This window comes from Dama dama, chromosome 9 (genome assembly GCF_033118175.1).
Source record: "Dama dama isolate Ldn47 chromosome 9, ASM3311817v1, whole genome shotgun sequence".
Classification (NCBI taxonomy): domain Eukaryota; kingdom Metazoa; phylum Chordata; class Mammalia; order Artiodactyla; family Cervidae; genus Dama; species Dama dama.
This window is the reverse complement of record NC_083689.1, coordinates 14,020,489-14,032,220: the sequence shown is the minus strand read 5'-3', so window position 1 is coordinate 14,032,220 and position 11,732 is coordinate 14,020,489. Positions and strand designations below refer to the sequence as shown.

Sequence of the window (11,732 nt, the reverse complement as noted above, 5' to 3'; positions counted from 1 at the left end):
GATCGAACCAGTCAACCCGAAAGGAAATCAGTCCTGAATATTCATTGGAAGGACTGATGCTGAAGCTGATGCTCCAATAGTTTGGCCACGTGATGCGAAGACTTGACTCACTGGAAAAGACCCTGATGCTGGGAAAGATTGAGGGCAGGAGAAGGGGGTGACATAGAATGAGATGGTTAGATGGCATCTCTGACTCAATGGACGTGAATCTGAGCAAACTCTGGGAGGTAGGGAAGGACAGGGGAACTTGGTGTGCTGCAGTCTTTGGGGTTGCAAAGAGTCGGATACGACTTAAGGACTGAATAACAACCACCACCATAAGCCAAGAAAAGGCAAGGAATGACTCAGCTGGAGTCTGAGAGGGAGTGTGGCCCCTCCAACGGCTTGATCCTGGACTTCCAGCTGCTGGAACTCTGAGAGAATACAATTCTGTTGTTTTAAGCCACCCTCTTGTGGGTTTTTTTTTTTTTTAATACCTACCCTGGGAAACTAATACCATGGGATCAGGGATTGGACGTGGTTCAGATTTAATGACCAAGGGAAAGGTCCCACTGAGAGGGGAAGTGGGGGTATCGGGAGATGGGATTGTGGGGCATCACTTCTCTATAACAGGCCAGAGTGAGGAGCCTGGTGTAGGGGAGGAATGTTATCGATTTGAAGATGGGAAAGGAAGGACACTTTCTTCTCAGGCAGGCTCCCAAGGAAGTGGTGGTTTCTGTGCTCTGCTTGTGGTAAGTCCTGGGCGGTACCAACCCTGCAGAGTTGGGGCAGAGGAAGGGGCCCTGCAGTCAGGGAGGAACAGCTGACTCAGGGCTGAGTCAAGGGGGAGAAAGGGGCACTGTAGAAACCTCAGCATCTGTTGGTGGATCAAGACTGTGACTCCAGAGATTTGGAATGGAGGAAATGTGTGTGTGTTTCTTTTTTTAAAGCACTTGTTAACAGTAAAAATAAAAATGTTTTAGTTTTTATTGGGGTATAGCCAGTTGATGATGTTGTGATAGTTTCAGGTGAACTGTGAAGCTGAATCATATATATAGGACTCAGCCATATGCATACATGTATCCGTTGTCCCCCAAACTCCCCTCCCATCCGGGCTGCCACATAACATTGAACAGAGTTCCATGCAGAAGCACTTGACATTTAATGAATTTCCCACCATGTGGCTTCCAGCTGGTGTGGTGGTGTTCAGTTGCTAAGTCATGTCCAACCCCTTTTGACCTCATGGACTGTAGCCCGCCAGGCTCTTCTGTCCCTGGGATTTCCCAGGCAAGAATACTGAAGTGGGTTGCCATTTCCTTCTCTGCAAGCCCCGTCCCCCCACCCTTAGTCTTCTTCTCGGCTCTTCTGCTGTAGAATTTGGCCTTCATGATGACAGGCTGCTTTGGGAGCTTTTTGTTCCCCAGATCTTTCTGATCACATCATTGATAGGACAGCTTCAGTCTTATCCTCAACAGCACTTATCTGGATCTTCTCACCAACTAAGGTCAACAGTTTATCAAGGCTGACAGTTGCACAGAAGCTCTGGTTCCCCTTTAAATGGTAATGCCTTGTACCGACTTTCCCAACGTCTCCTGGGTGATATTCGTTCAAGCTGATCCTGTGGTGAAGTAGGCCACCAGTGTTAGCTCAGCTTCCTGGGTGTTTCCCATGATGCGGCCATGGCTCATGTGGCCTCCAAGTTTTCAGGTCTTCCTTAGTTTGGTTGGCATATTGGCGGCCGAGATGAAAGAGCTGTGTGTGTTTCTGTATATTTCTGTGTGTTTGTGTGTGTGCTTGTGTATGTGTGGTGCTGGGCCTCTAGTGGTATCTGTGTGTGTGTGTGTGTGTGTCTCTGCACATAGTGTATGCATGTGTGGGTACTGGTGTGGGTGAGTGTGCCCACGTGCCCAAGTAGCTGTGGGTGTGTGCAAGCATATGTGCATGCACATCTCAGTGTACAGTATGTGTGTGTGTGTTTGTCCAAGGGTGTGTGTGCACCTGTAGTCATGCACAGTCACGGTGGGCAGCCTCAGCCCTGCTGCTGAGACCCTTACGGCTCCCCTGTTCTTCTGCAGCTCTGTCTGCTCAGGGCCCTGCCTGGCTCCAGAAGGAGAGCATGGAAGAAGCAGCCATGACTCCTGGGGGACTGGCCACCTGTCCACAGGTAAGCTGGAAGTCCTTGCTCTTCTTCCTGCTTTGCCTCCTTGTCCCCTCCCCTTGTCTGGGAGCTTCTCAATCCCACAGGGCTGGTTTCTAGGCTTCCAGGCACTGGGCCTCTAGTGGTGGGTGAGCAGCGACCTCACCTGCTGGACCCTGGGGTTAGGGGCGAGGGTTTCCACGCTAGTTTTTGTTTTATTTTAAATCACTTATTTACTTTTGGCTGCACTGGGTCTTTGTAGCTGCGCTCAGGCTTTCTCTCATTGCAGCGAGCAAGGGCCACTCTTCGTTGCAGTGCATGGGCTTCTCATTGCAGTGGCTGCTCTTCTTGTGGTGCATGGGCTCTGGGCACACAGGCTTCAGTAGTTGTGACACATGGGCTTAGTCTCCCCGTGGCATATGGGATCTTCTCGGACCAGGAATCGAACCTGTGTCCCCTGCATTGGCAGGCAGATTCTTACCCACTATGCCACCAGGGAAGTCCTGGCTAGTTGTTAGTAGCTAAGTCCTGTCATGAAGTTGAGGTCCTTGGCTGCCATACTTCAGGACGCTCTCATTTTTGGAGGGAAGAATAGATGGAGAAAAGTTGCAGTTCTGAGGCCTGAGCTGAGGGACCTTAGAACTATATCTGAACATCCTGTGCATGGGAGTCTCCCTTCCCCAGGCCTGCAAGCCCCTCACTGTCCTCTTGAGTCCTGGAGGGGCTGGCCTCTGGCTGAGCTCCTGGATGTGCATTTTAGGAGCCAGTCACCTTCGCGGATGTGGCCGTGCTATTCACACCGGAAGAATGGCTGTTTCTAGACTCTGCCCAGAAAAGCCTATACAGAGACATGATGCTGGAGAACTACAGGAACCTGGCCTCTGTGGGCAAGGCCAGCCTTGCTGCTTCATGCACACATTCATGCAGCCACTGTGGGTTCCCAGAACTGTGCTGGTCTGGGGAATCCAGAGGTGAAGAGACAGAGAGGTCCTGCCCTCATGGTGCTTATGATAGTCTTGTGGCTTCCTCATGGAAATGAAGGCTTGTCTGCTCTTCCTGGGCTTCTTAAGTGCCTTCCTGAGCCGGGCCCTGGGTTGTGGGGATTAGAGAGTCCTACTGTTCTTTGGGACCCATTGAGGGAGCTTGTACCTTAGTTCCTTTGTGAAGGAAGCCTACATCAGAATGTAGGTGTGCCCTTTTTGCTGTTTCCATCTCCAGTGACCCTGAAGACTTCAGAGTATCAGCCCCTGTTGCATGGCAGGCACAGTCTGCTCACACCCTGCATCTTTTCCCATAAGCAGGTGATCAACTCTGCAAAACCAGGATGTCTTCCCATATGGAGCAAAGAGAAGAGCTGTGCGTCACTGAGAGAGGGGTCTTCCCAGGAGCCCAGTTAGGTGAGCACTAGGCAGGCGAGGGGAGCACCAGCTCTGGGTGCTAAGATGAGTGTGTAAGATTTAGAAACACTTTCAGTATCCTTGATGGGGAAGGCAGTTGGGTTGAGCTTCCTCAGTAAATTTCACTTTCTTTACTCTTTCCCTTGCTTTTTTACCTCTAACACTTTACTCTGGCTTCATAGAGCATAGAGTAAATTATCCTACCTCCTTTTTACATTCAGCACTTTGATGTGTATATTTCATCCAGTTCTTCCCCACTATGTTTTTAACTAATACTTTCTCTCAACATCAGGTTCAGTCTTCATGGAATCCTTTCTTAGAAAATTATCTACTATTTCCACTCCTTGTTCCTGTGATTACTTAACTCTTCACATAGCCAAACAGCTTAAAATTTTTTTGCTCCTTAATATGTTCCTTTTTTAAAAAAAAAATTATTTTTTGGCTACATCACGTGGCCTGTGAGATCTTAGTCCCCCAACCAGAGATCGAACCTGGACCCCCTGCATTGGAAGTGTGGTGTCTTAACCACTGGACCAGGGAAGTCCTGATATGTTCCTCTTATTCAGTTTCTTCACATATTTAGGATCAATATTAAAAAAAATCTGCATGTATCTAGCTTACTGGTCCTTTTGACTCCAGAGTTTCCTTCCCTGTGCACTTGATATTTTCTCCCCCTTAATTCATTCCAGGTCCTCACCTTCAACACCAAGACTCCATTCCTAATCAAGATATTTTGGCAGCGATTCCATCCATTGGCATGAAAAGGGTAAGGCATAAGGGATTATTCTTGGTCCTCTACAGTGGGAATTGCTGTAGGCTAGAAACTCAAGAAGCTCAGAGAGAGATTCAAGGCAAGTGGTACTCACCTAGGAGAAGGCAGTTTGTTGGGAGAGAGTCTGTGAATGTCATCAATTAGGGGAAAAAAACTCTAAATGTAGATCAAGATGTATCTCACAGAGTTCCCAAAGCTAATCGTTTTTAAAACCTTTTTATTTTGTATTGGGGTATAGCTGATTAATAATGTGTTTCAGGTAAGTGTTCAGTTTCAGGAGAACAGTGAAGGGACTCAGTCATACATATGCATGTCTCCATTCTCCCCCAAACTCCCCTCCAATCTAGGCTGCCACATAACATTGAGCAAAGTTTCCTGTGCTCTACAATAGGTCCTTGTTGGTTATCCATTTTAGATACAGCAGTGTGTACATGTCCATCCCAACCCAAACTCCCTAACTGTCCCTTCCTGTTCACCCCCCCCCCACCCCGCACCACCTCCCCTCCACTCAGCAGCCATAAGTTTGTACTGTTAAGTCTGTGAGACTGTGTTTTGCAAGTGAGGTCATTAATATCGTTTATTTTTAGATTCCATGTATAAGGCATGTCATAAGATAGTTCTCCTTCTCTGACTTACTTCACTCCATGTGACAGTCTCTGTGTCCATCCATATTGCTGCAGATGGCATTATTTCATTCTTTTAATGGCTGAGTAGTGTTCCATTACTTTATCTTCTTTATCCATTCCTCTGTCGATAGACATTTAGGTTGCTTCCATGTCTTGTCTATTGTAAACAGTGCAAAGTTGACCATTTTTGTAAATCTGACACAGATGTAGAACATTCAAGACTTAATTTAGTCTTTAACAATTAAAAAAAAAATCTACTTCTAAGAAGTCCCATGAAGGTAATGAAAATGATAGCTCTTTGTGGCAGAGTATCCTCTTGAAGGAAGTCAGGGTAGAAATGGCAGAGATACACTAGGACGGTATAAGTTTGAACCATAGGACTGCCTCTCTCCTACACACAATTTGCTTGTGGGAGAATACCTGTGACTGCAGTAAAGCCTCTGGTCTTCCCATTTTCCTCACTTGACAGGAGCCACCTCAGGTCGGAGAAAACCTCTATAAATATGATGAGCTTGGGAAGCCCTTTGACAGCATCAAACCGCTTTTTCAGTACCCGCGATTTCCTACTGAAGGAAGCCCCTTTGAAGGCCGAGAGAGCCGAAAATCCTTCCTCCGGACCACCCGCCTCATCGTGCCTGAGAAAGTCCCCAGCGGGGACAAAACCTACACGTGCGACAAATGTGCAAGATCCTTCCGGTACAGCTCCGAGCTCATCCGGCACGAGAAGACGCACACCGCGGAGAAATGCTTTGAGTGTCAGGAGTGCCGGCAGGCCTTCAAGTACTTCTCCAACCTGCGGCGCCACCTGAAGACCCACGGCGGCGAGAAGCCCTTCGAGTGCAGCCAGTGCGGGAAGACCTTCACGAGGAACTTCAACCTGATCCTGCACCAGAGGAACCACATGGGCGAGAAGCCCTACTCGTGCAAGGACTGTGGGAAGGCTTTCACCCAGCCGTCCTCCCTGAGGAGCCACATGCGGACCCACACTGGAGAGAAGCCCTTCGAGTGCGGCCACTGTGGGAAGACCTTCCGGGAGCACTCGTCGCTGAAGACGCACGTGCGGACCCACACCCGAGAGAAGCCCTACCAGTGCAACCACTGCGGGAAGCCCTTCCGCACGAGCACCAACCTGAACGTGCACAAGCGGATCCACACCGGCGAGAAGCTCTACGAGTGCGCCACCTGCGGGCAGGTCCTGAGTCGGCTCTCCACCCTCAAGAGTCACATGCGGATCCACACCGGAGAGAAGCCCTACCCGTGCCCGGAGTGCGGGCGCGCCTTCGGGGAGCCCTCATCCCTCAGGAAGCACGCGAGGACCCACACCGGCAAGAAGCCCTACGTGTGCCCGCAGTGCGGGCGAGCCTTCGGCCAGTCCTCGCACCTCATCGTCCACGTGAGAACCCACACCACGGGGAGACCCTACGAATGCACTCAGTGTGACAAAGCCTTCCGACACAGCTCTTCACTCAGCGTGCACAAGAGGGTTCACGCCAGGGGAGAAAATGTCAGGACCAGCGACCTGCCTTTATCTGTGTCTCTGCCCATGGAAGGGCCCCTTGCTGATTAACCTCCTGTTTCTACAGACTAAGCACCCGGGACGGTAATCATCTCTCCTAGTACTCCTTTAGCGACATCCTCTGTGGTGGCTCAGTGGTGAAGAATCGCCTGCTGATGCAGGAGAGGAGGGTTCTATCCCTGGGTTGGGAGGATCCCCTGGAGAAGGAAGTGGCAACCCACTCCAGTATTCTTGCCTGGGAAATCCCATGGATCCTGGTGGGCTGCAGTCCCTGGGGTCACAGAGACTCAGACACGACTGAGCACGTGTACACACACGTAACACACCACAAGCAGAGTGTGTGATCTTTATGTTGTTGAATGTTAAGTATTTATGGAGATTTGCTTTTAGGTCTAGGGCTTCCCTGATGGCTCAGGCGGTAAAGCGTTTGCCTGCAGTGCGGGAGACCTGGGTTCGATCCCTGGGTTGGGAAAGGAACCCTTGGAGAAGGAAATAGCAACCCACTCCAGTACTCTTGCCTGGAAAATGGCATGTCTTGGTAGTTGCCTGCCAAAACTGCCCCTTCTTACTTGCAAAAGCACCTAGGTATTTTTGTTCAGATTGGGACTATGCAATGTACATATATATTTTGTGGCTTAAAGCAAGAGAATTTTATTCTCTCACACTTCTGGAGGGCAGAAGTTGAAATCAAGGTGTCTGCAGGGCCACATTCCCTCTAAAGTCTCTAGGAGAGGAGGCTTCTTTGCCTCTTTCCACTTTTGGTGGCCCCAGGTGTGCCTTGCCTTGTGGCAGCATCGCCCCCATCACTGCCTCCATCTTCACATGGCCTTCTCCTCTGTGTGTCTGTGTCCTCTTCTGTGTCTTCTAAGTGTCTCTTATAAGGACACATCATTGGACTTAGGGTCTACCCAGATATCCAGGATGGCCTCATCTCAAGATCTTTAATCTAATGACATCCACAAAGACCCTTTTCCAACTGAGTTCACAACCAGAGTTTCTAGGTGGACATATCTTTCGGTGATGGTGGTGGTGGGGGCCGCATTCAAACCACTACACCATCAGGGAGTGCGCATGATTAAAATACTTCCACCTCCCCGTCCTTCTTGCTGGCAGTGGAGGCCACGTTCTCCAGTCCTGGCCAGCAAGAGGCATCTTTGAGTGTGAGTCCTGGGGAAGATGTCACAAAGGAATGGTTTCATTTAGCCAGATCCCTCTCCTTCTTCCCTGGTGGCTCGGACAGTGAAAAATCTGCCCACAATGCGGGATACCCAGCTTCAGTCCCTGGGTCAGGAAGATCCCCTGGAGAAGGGAATGGCTACCTACTCCAGTATTCTTGCCTGGAGAATTCCATGAACAGAGGAGTCTGGCGGACTACAGTCCATGGGGTCACAAAGAGTCTTCAGACACGACTGAGCGACTAACACTTTCACTTTCTCTCCTTCTTGCCTTTTGTACAAGCGGGCACCATATCTGGTGCTAGAGGAGGCATCCTGTGACCACAGGGGCGAAAGCAGCAGTCTAAAGAGAGCGTGGGGGACTTCCCTAGTGGTCCCGTGGTTAGGACTTTGAGCTTCCAATACAGGGCTGAGGGTGTGATCCCTGGTCAGGGAACTAAGATCCCACAGCTGTATGGTGCTGCCAAATTAAACATATAAAAATAATAGATTAAAAAATAATAGTTTGTGGCCAGAGCTACAACCATCCTGGTTCCCCGGTTGGTATCCTTGTGTGGGTGTACCAGCCCTGGGTTGTTTGTTTCTGGACATCTTGTTTACACGAAAAAGATGCACTTCTTACTGGTACATGACATTGTCTTTTTTGGGGGGAGGGGAGTTTGGGGGAGGGCAGGGATGGATTTATTGTGGCTGAATGCAGTCTCTAACTGATGCACTTAATATATGGTTCATTTTTATAAATGCTTCTTGGATGGTGGAAGTCAATGTATGGTATCCTATAAATGTCCACTAGATGGAGCATGCTCTTTGTGTATAAAAGTCTTTTACACATTTTAAAATACTGGTTTCTGTCTTAGCTCGGGCTGCTATAACGAAAATACTGGGTGGCTTACAAAGAACAGAAATGTATTCCTCACAGTTCTAGAGGTGGGAAGTCCAAGATCACAGCTGGCAGATTTGATGTCTGGGGAGGCCCCACTTCCTAGTTCATAAATGGCCATCTTTTTGCCATGTCTCACATGGCAGAAGGGGAGCAAGAGAGCTCCCTGGAGTCTCTTTTGTAAGGGCACTGATCCCATTCATCAGAGCTCCATCCCTATGACCTAATCACCTCCCAAGGGCCTCACCTCTTAACCATCTCCTTGGGAGTTAGACTTCAGCATGTCAACTCCAGGGAGCACCAACATTCAGTCCTTAGCAGTTGCCAGTCTATCATTTACTGAGAAAGTTCCATTAAACACTCCTACCATATGTATGAATTGCTGAATGAGTCTTTTAATTCAAATTTCATATATTTTGAAGCAATGGAATTAAAAGATTTTTGACATCTTGTAAGCTTTCAGTTAATTGTTCCTTTTATTCTCCTAGTGGCCGTCTTTCTCCCTAGCAGTGAATATTCAGCCATTCATCATCATAATAGCAAGTAATTATTTAGTGCTTATTATTGCTAGATAGTATTATAGCTACTACCCTGAACTTTGTATCTTTTAAGTTATTTAGTCCTTACAATGACACTTTGAGGAAGGTACTGTTATTATCCCCAATTCACAGATGAGGAAACTGAGTCCTGATAAGTTAACTGAGGTCCTGTAGGTGGTAAGTGACAGTCTGGCTCTCGATACAGAACTTCACTGCAGGGAGCTGTTGTCCATTTCGCCTGAACTCACAGAGTTCTGTTTTTGTGTTTTAAAGTTTTGTTTTTTTTCCCCCACACTGAAAGGCTTTGTGGGATCTCAGTTCCCTGACAAAGGATTGAACCCACACCCTTGGTAGTGAAAGTGCAGAGTCCTAACCACTGGATTGCCAGGGAATTCCTCTAAAGTTCTTTAATTGAGACATAACTTACATAAAAGTCCGTAAGTCTTGGTGTTCACCTCAGTAAATTATATATATTTATCTCTGCTACTCTAGAGTAGGGAATGGCTACCCACTGCAGTATTCTTGCCTGGAGAAGTCCATGGACAGAGAGCCTGGTGGGCTACAGTTCATAGGATCACAAAGTTGGACATGACTGAGTGACACTTTCACACCACCCACATAAAAAAAAAAAAAAATTCTATCTTCCCAGAAGGTTCTCTTGGGCCCGACCCAGGTCAGTAAGCCCCATCTCCAGAGTTAACCAGTATTCTGACTTCTGTCACCATAGATTTGTTTTTCCTGTTCAGAAAAATAGAACCACACAGTACGCCTTCTTGTGTCTGATGTTTTCACTTAATATAGTGCCTATGAACTTTATCTTTGTCACATTACCAGTAGATCTCTTTTAAAATTGCTGTGTAATATTCCATTGTCTGAATACACTACAGTTAAAAAATTTCACTCTGTTTATGGACATCTGGGTTCTTTCCCAATGCTGTTATGAATAAAGCTGCTATGAGTATTCTTGTGTATATCTTCTTGGGAACATATCTCCTTATTTCTCTGGGTATAAAACCTAGACATGGTATTTCTGGGTCATTGCATAGGCATATTTTTAGCTTCAGTAGATATTGGTAAACAGTTTTCCAGAGTGGTTGAAATGGTTCATACTTCCATCATCAATTGGGAATCCCTGGTGACTGGTAATGTGGTAAAGGAGGAGACCACCTGCAGTGGAGGAGATGCAAGTTCAATTCCTGGGCTGGGGAGATCCCCTGGTGAAGGGAATGGCAACTCACTCCAGTGTTCTTGCCTGGGAAATCCCATGGACAGAGGAGTCTGTCAGGCTACAGTCCGTGGGGTTGAGAAAGTGTCGGACACAACTCAGCGACTAAACAACCAACCACCACATCAGTAGATTAAAGTTTCATTTGCTTCATATCCTTGACAGCACATGCTACTGTCAATTTATTTATAGCTGTATTAGTGGGTAAGTGATTTCTTATGTTTTACCTTGCTTTATTTTGTGTGTGTGAATAGTGATGTAGATTGCTGCACGGTAATTTCATCCATTCTCTTTTGTACACCTCTCTTCAGTGTGACTTTGATGCTCCTCTTATCAAGAGGTGGAGTTTATTTCTCTACCCTTTGAAGATGAACCTGATCACGTGACTTTCTTTGGCCAGTGAAACATTATCAAACACAATAGAAATAGAAGCTAGAAAAACACATTGGGGGTCTTCCCTGGTGGTCCAATTGTTAAGAATCCACCTGCCAGTGTAGGGGACACTGGTTTGATCCCTAGTCCAGGAAGATCCCACAGGCCATGGGGCAACTCACTCTGTGAGCCACAGCAATTGAGTCTGTGCTCTAGAGCCTGGGAGCTGCAGTGAACTGAAAACTGCCCACCCTAGAGCCTGTGCTCTGCAACAAAGAGAACCCTCTGCAATGAGAAGCCTGTGCACTGCACTAGAGAGGAGCCCCTCCTTACTGCAACGAGAGTAAGCAACGAAGACCCAGTGCAGCCAAAAGTAAATAATTAAAGAAGAAAAACACATTAGCCTTTGCCATCTTTTAGCTCAAGATTAGATTCTTGAGGACAGTGTGATGAAGCCTAGGCCAGCTTCCTCTAGGATTAGACACCACATGGAGAGAGAGGATTTCCTGACGGTCAGCAACAATCCTCAGACAGGTGAGTGAGGCCTCCTTAGACCATCTGACTCCAGACAAGCCATCAGGTGAATTAAGTCTTGTGAATGACCCTGGGTATCAGAACTGCCCAGCTGAGTTCATCTCAAATGCTGACTCAAAGAATTGTGAGCATATAAGCTGGTCAGGCAGCAATACATAACTGACACAGACGTTTGTATCAGAAATAAGATGTGGCTGAAACAAAAGCTTAAAGTGTGGCATTGACTTTAGAACTTTGCAGCAAGAAAGCAGATGAGAAGGGTGAGGAAACTTAGTGGCTGGAAATATGGTGAGAAAACTGCCGCGAGAGGTTTGGAAAAGGCTTTGTGGTTACGTGGTAGGGAAATCACTGGTGGTAATGTTGTCTGTAGTAACTTAGGAGATGGAACATGTACTTAGTGATGCTGTGGATCTGGCTGAGGAGGGAGACTTTCTCCCCATCTCTGGCCCTCTCCATAATCTTCCTTATGAGTGCCTGGTGGTGCAAGAAGAATCTTGAGTGGGTTAGAACTTGTCTTGTGTGTGAGGCTTCCAGATTCTCTATCATACACACATCTGGCATTCAGCACTTGGTTACAAAT

The 11,732-nt window shown here is 47.5% G+C and overlaps 1 protein-coding gene across 1 annotated transcript; it reads left to right on the top strand.

Moving 5' to 3' along the window:
- Window positions 1-1,372: 1,372 nt before the first annotated feature.
- On the top strand, window positions 1,373-9,982 carry LOC133061817 (zinc finger protein 333-like). Its single transcript, XM_061150046.1, has 5 exons — window positions 1,373-1,539; window positions 2,055-2,143; window positions 3,418-3,513; window positions 4,203-4,279; window positions 5,381-9,982. Exons 3-5 carry the CDS (start codon window positions 3,441-3,443, stop codon window positions 6,476-6,478), a joined length of 1,248 nt encoding a protein of 415 aa, XP_061006029.1. The 5' UTR covers window positions 1,373-1,539; window positions 2,055-2,143; window positions 3,418-3,440; the 3' UTR covers window positions 6,479-9,982.
- Window positions 9,983-11,732: the final 1,750 nt, after the last annotated feature.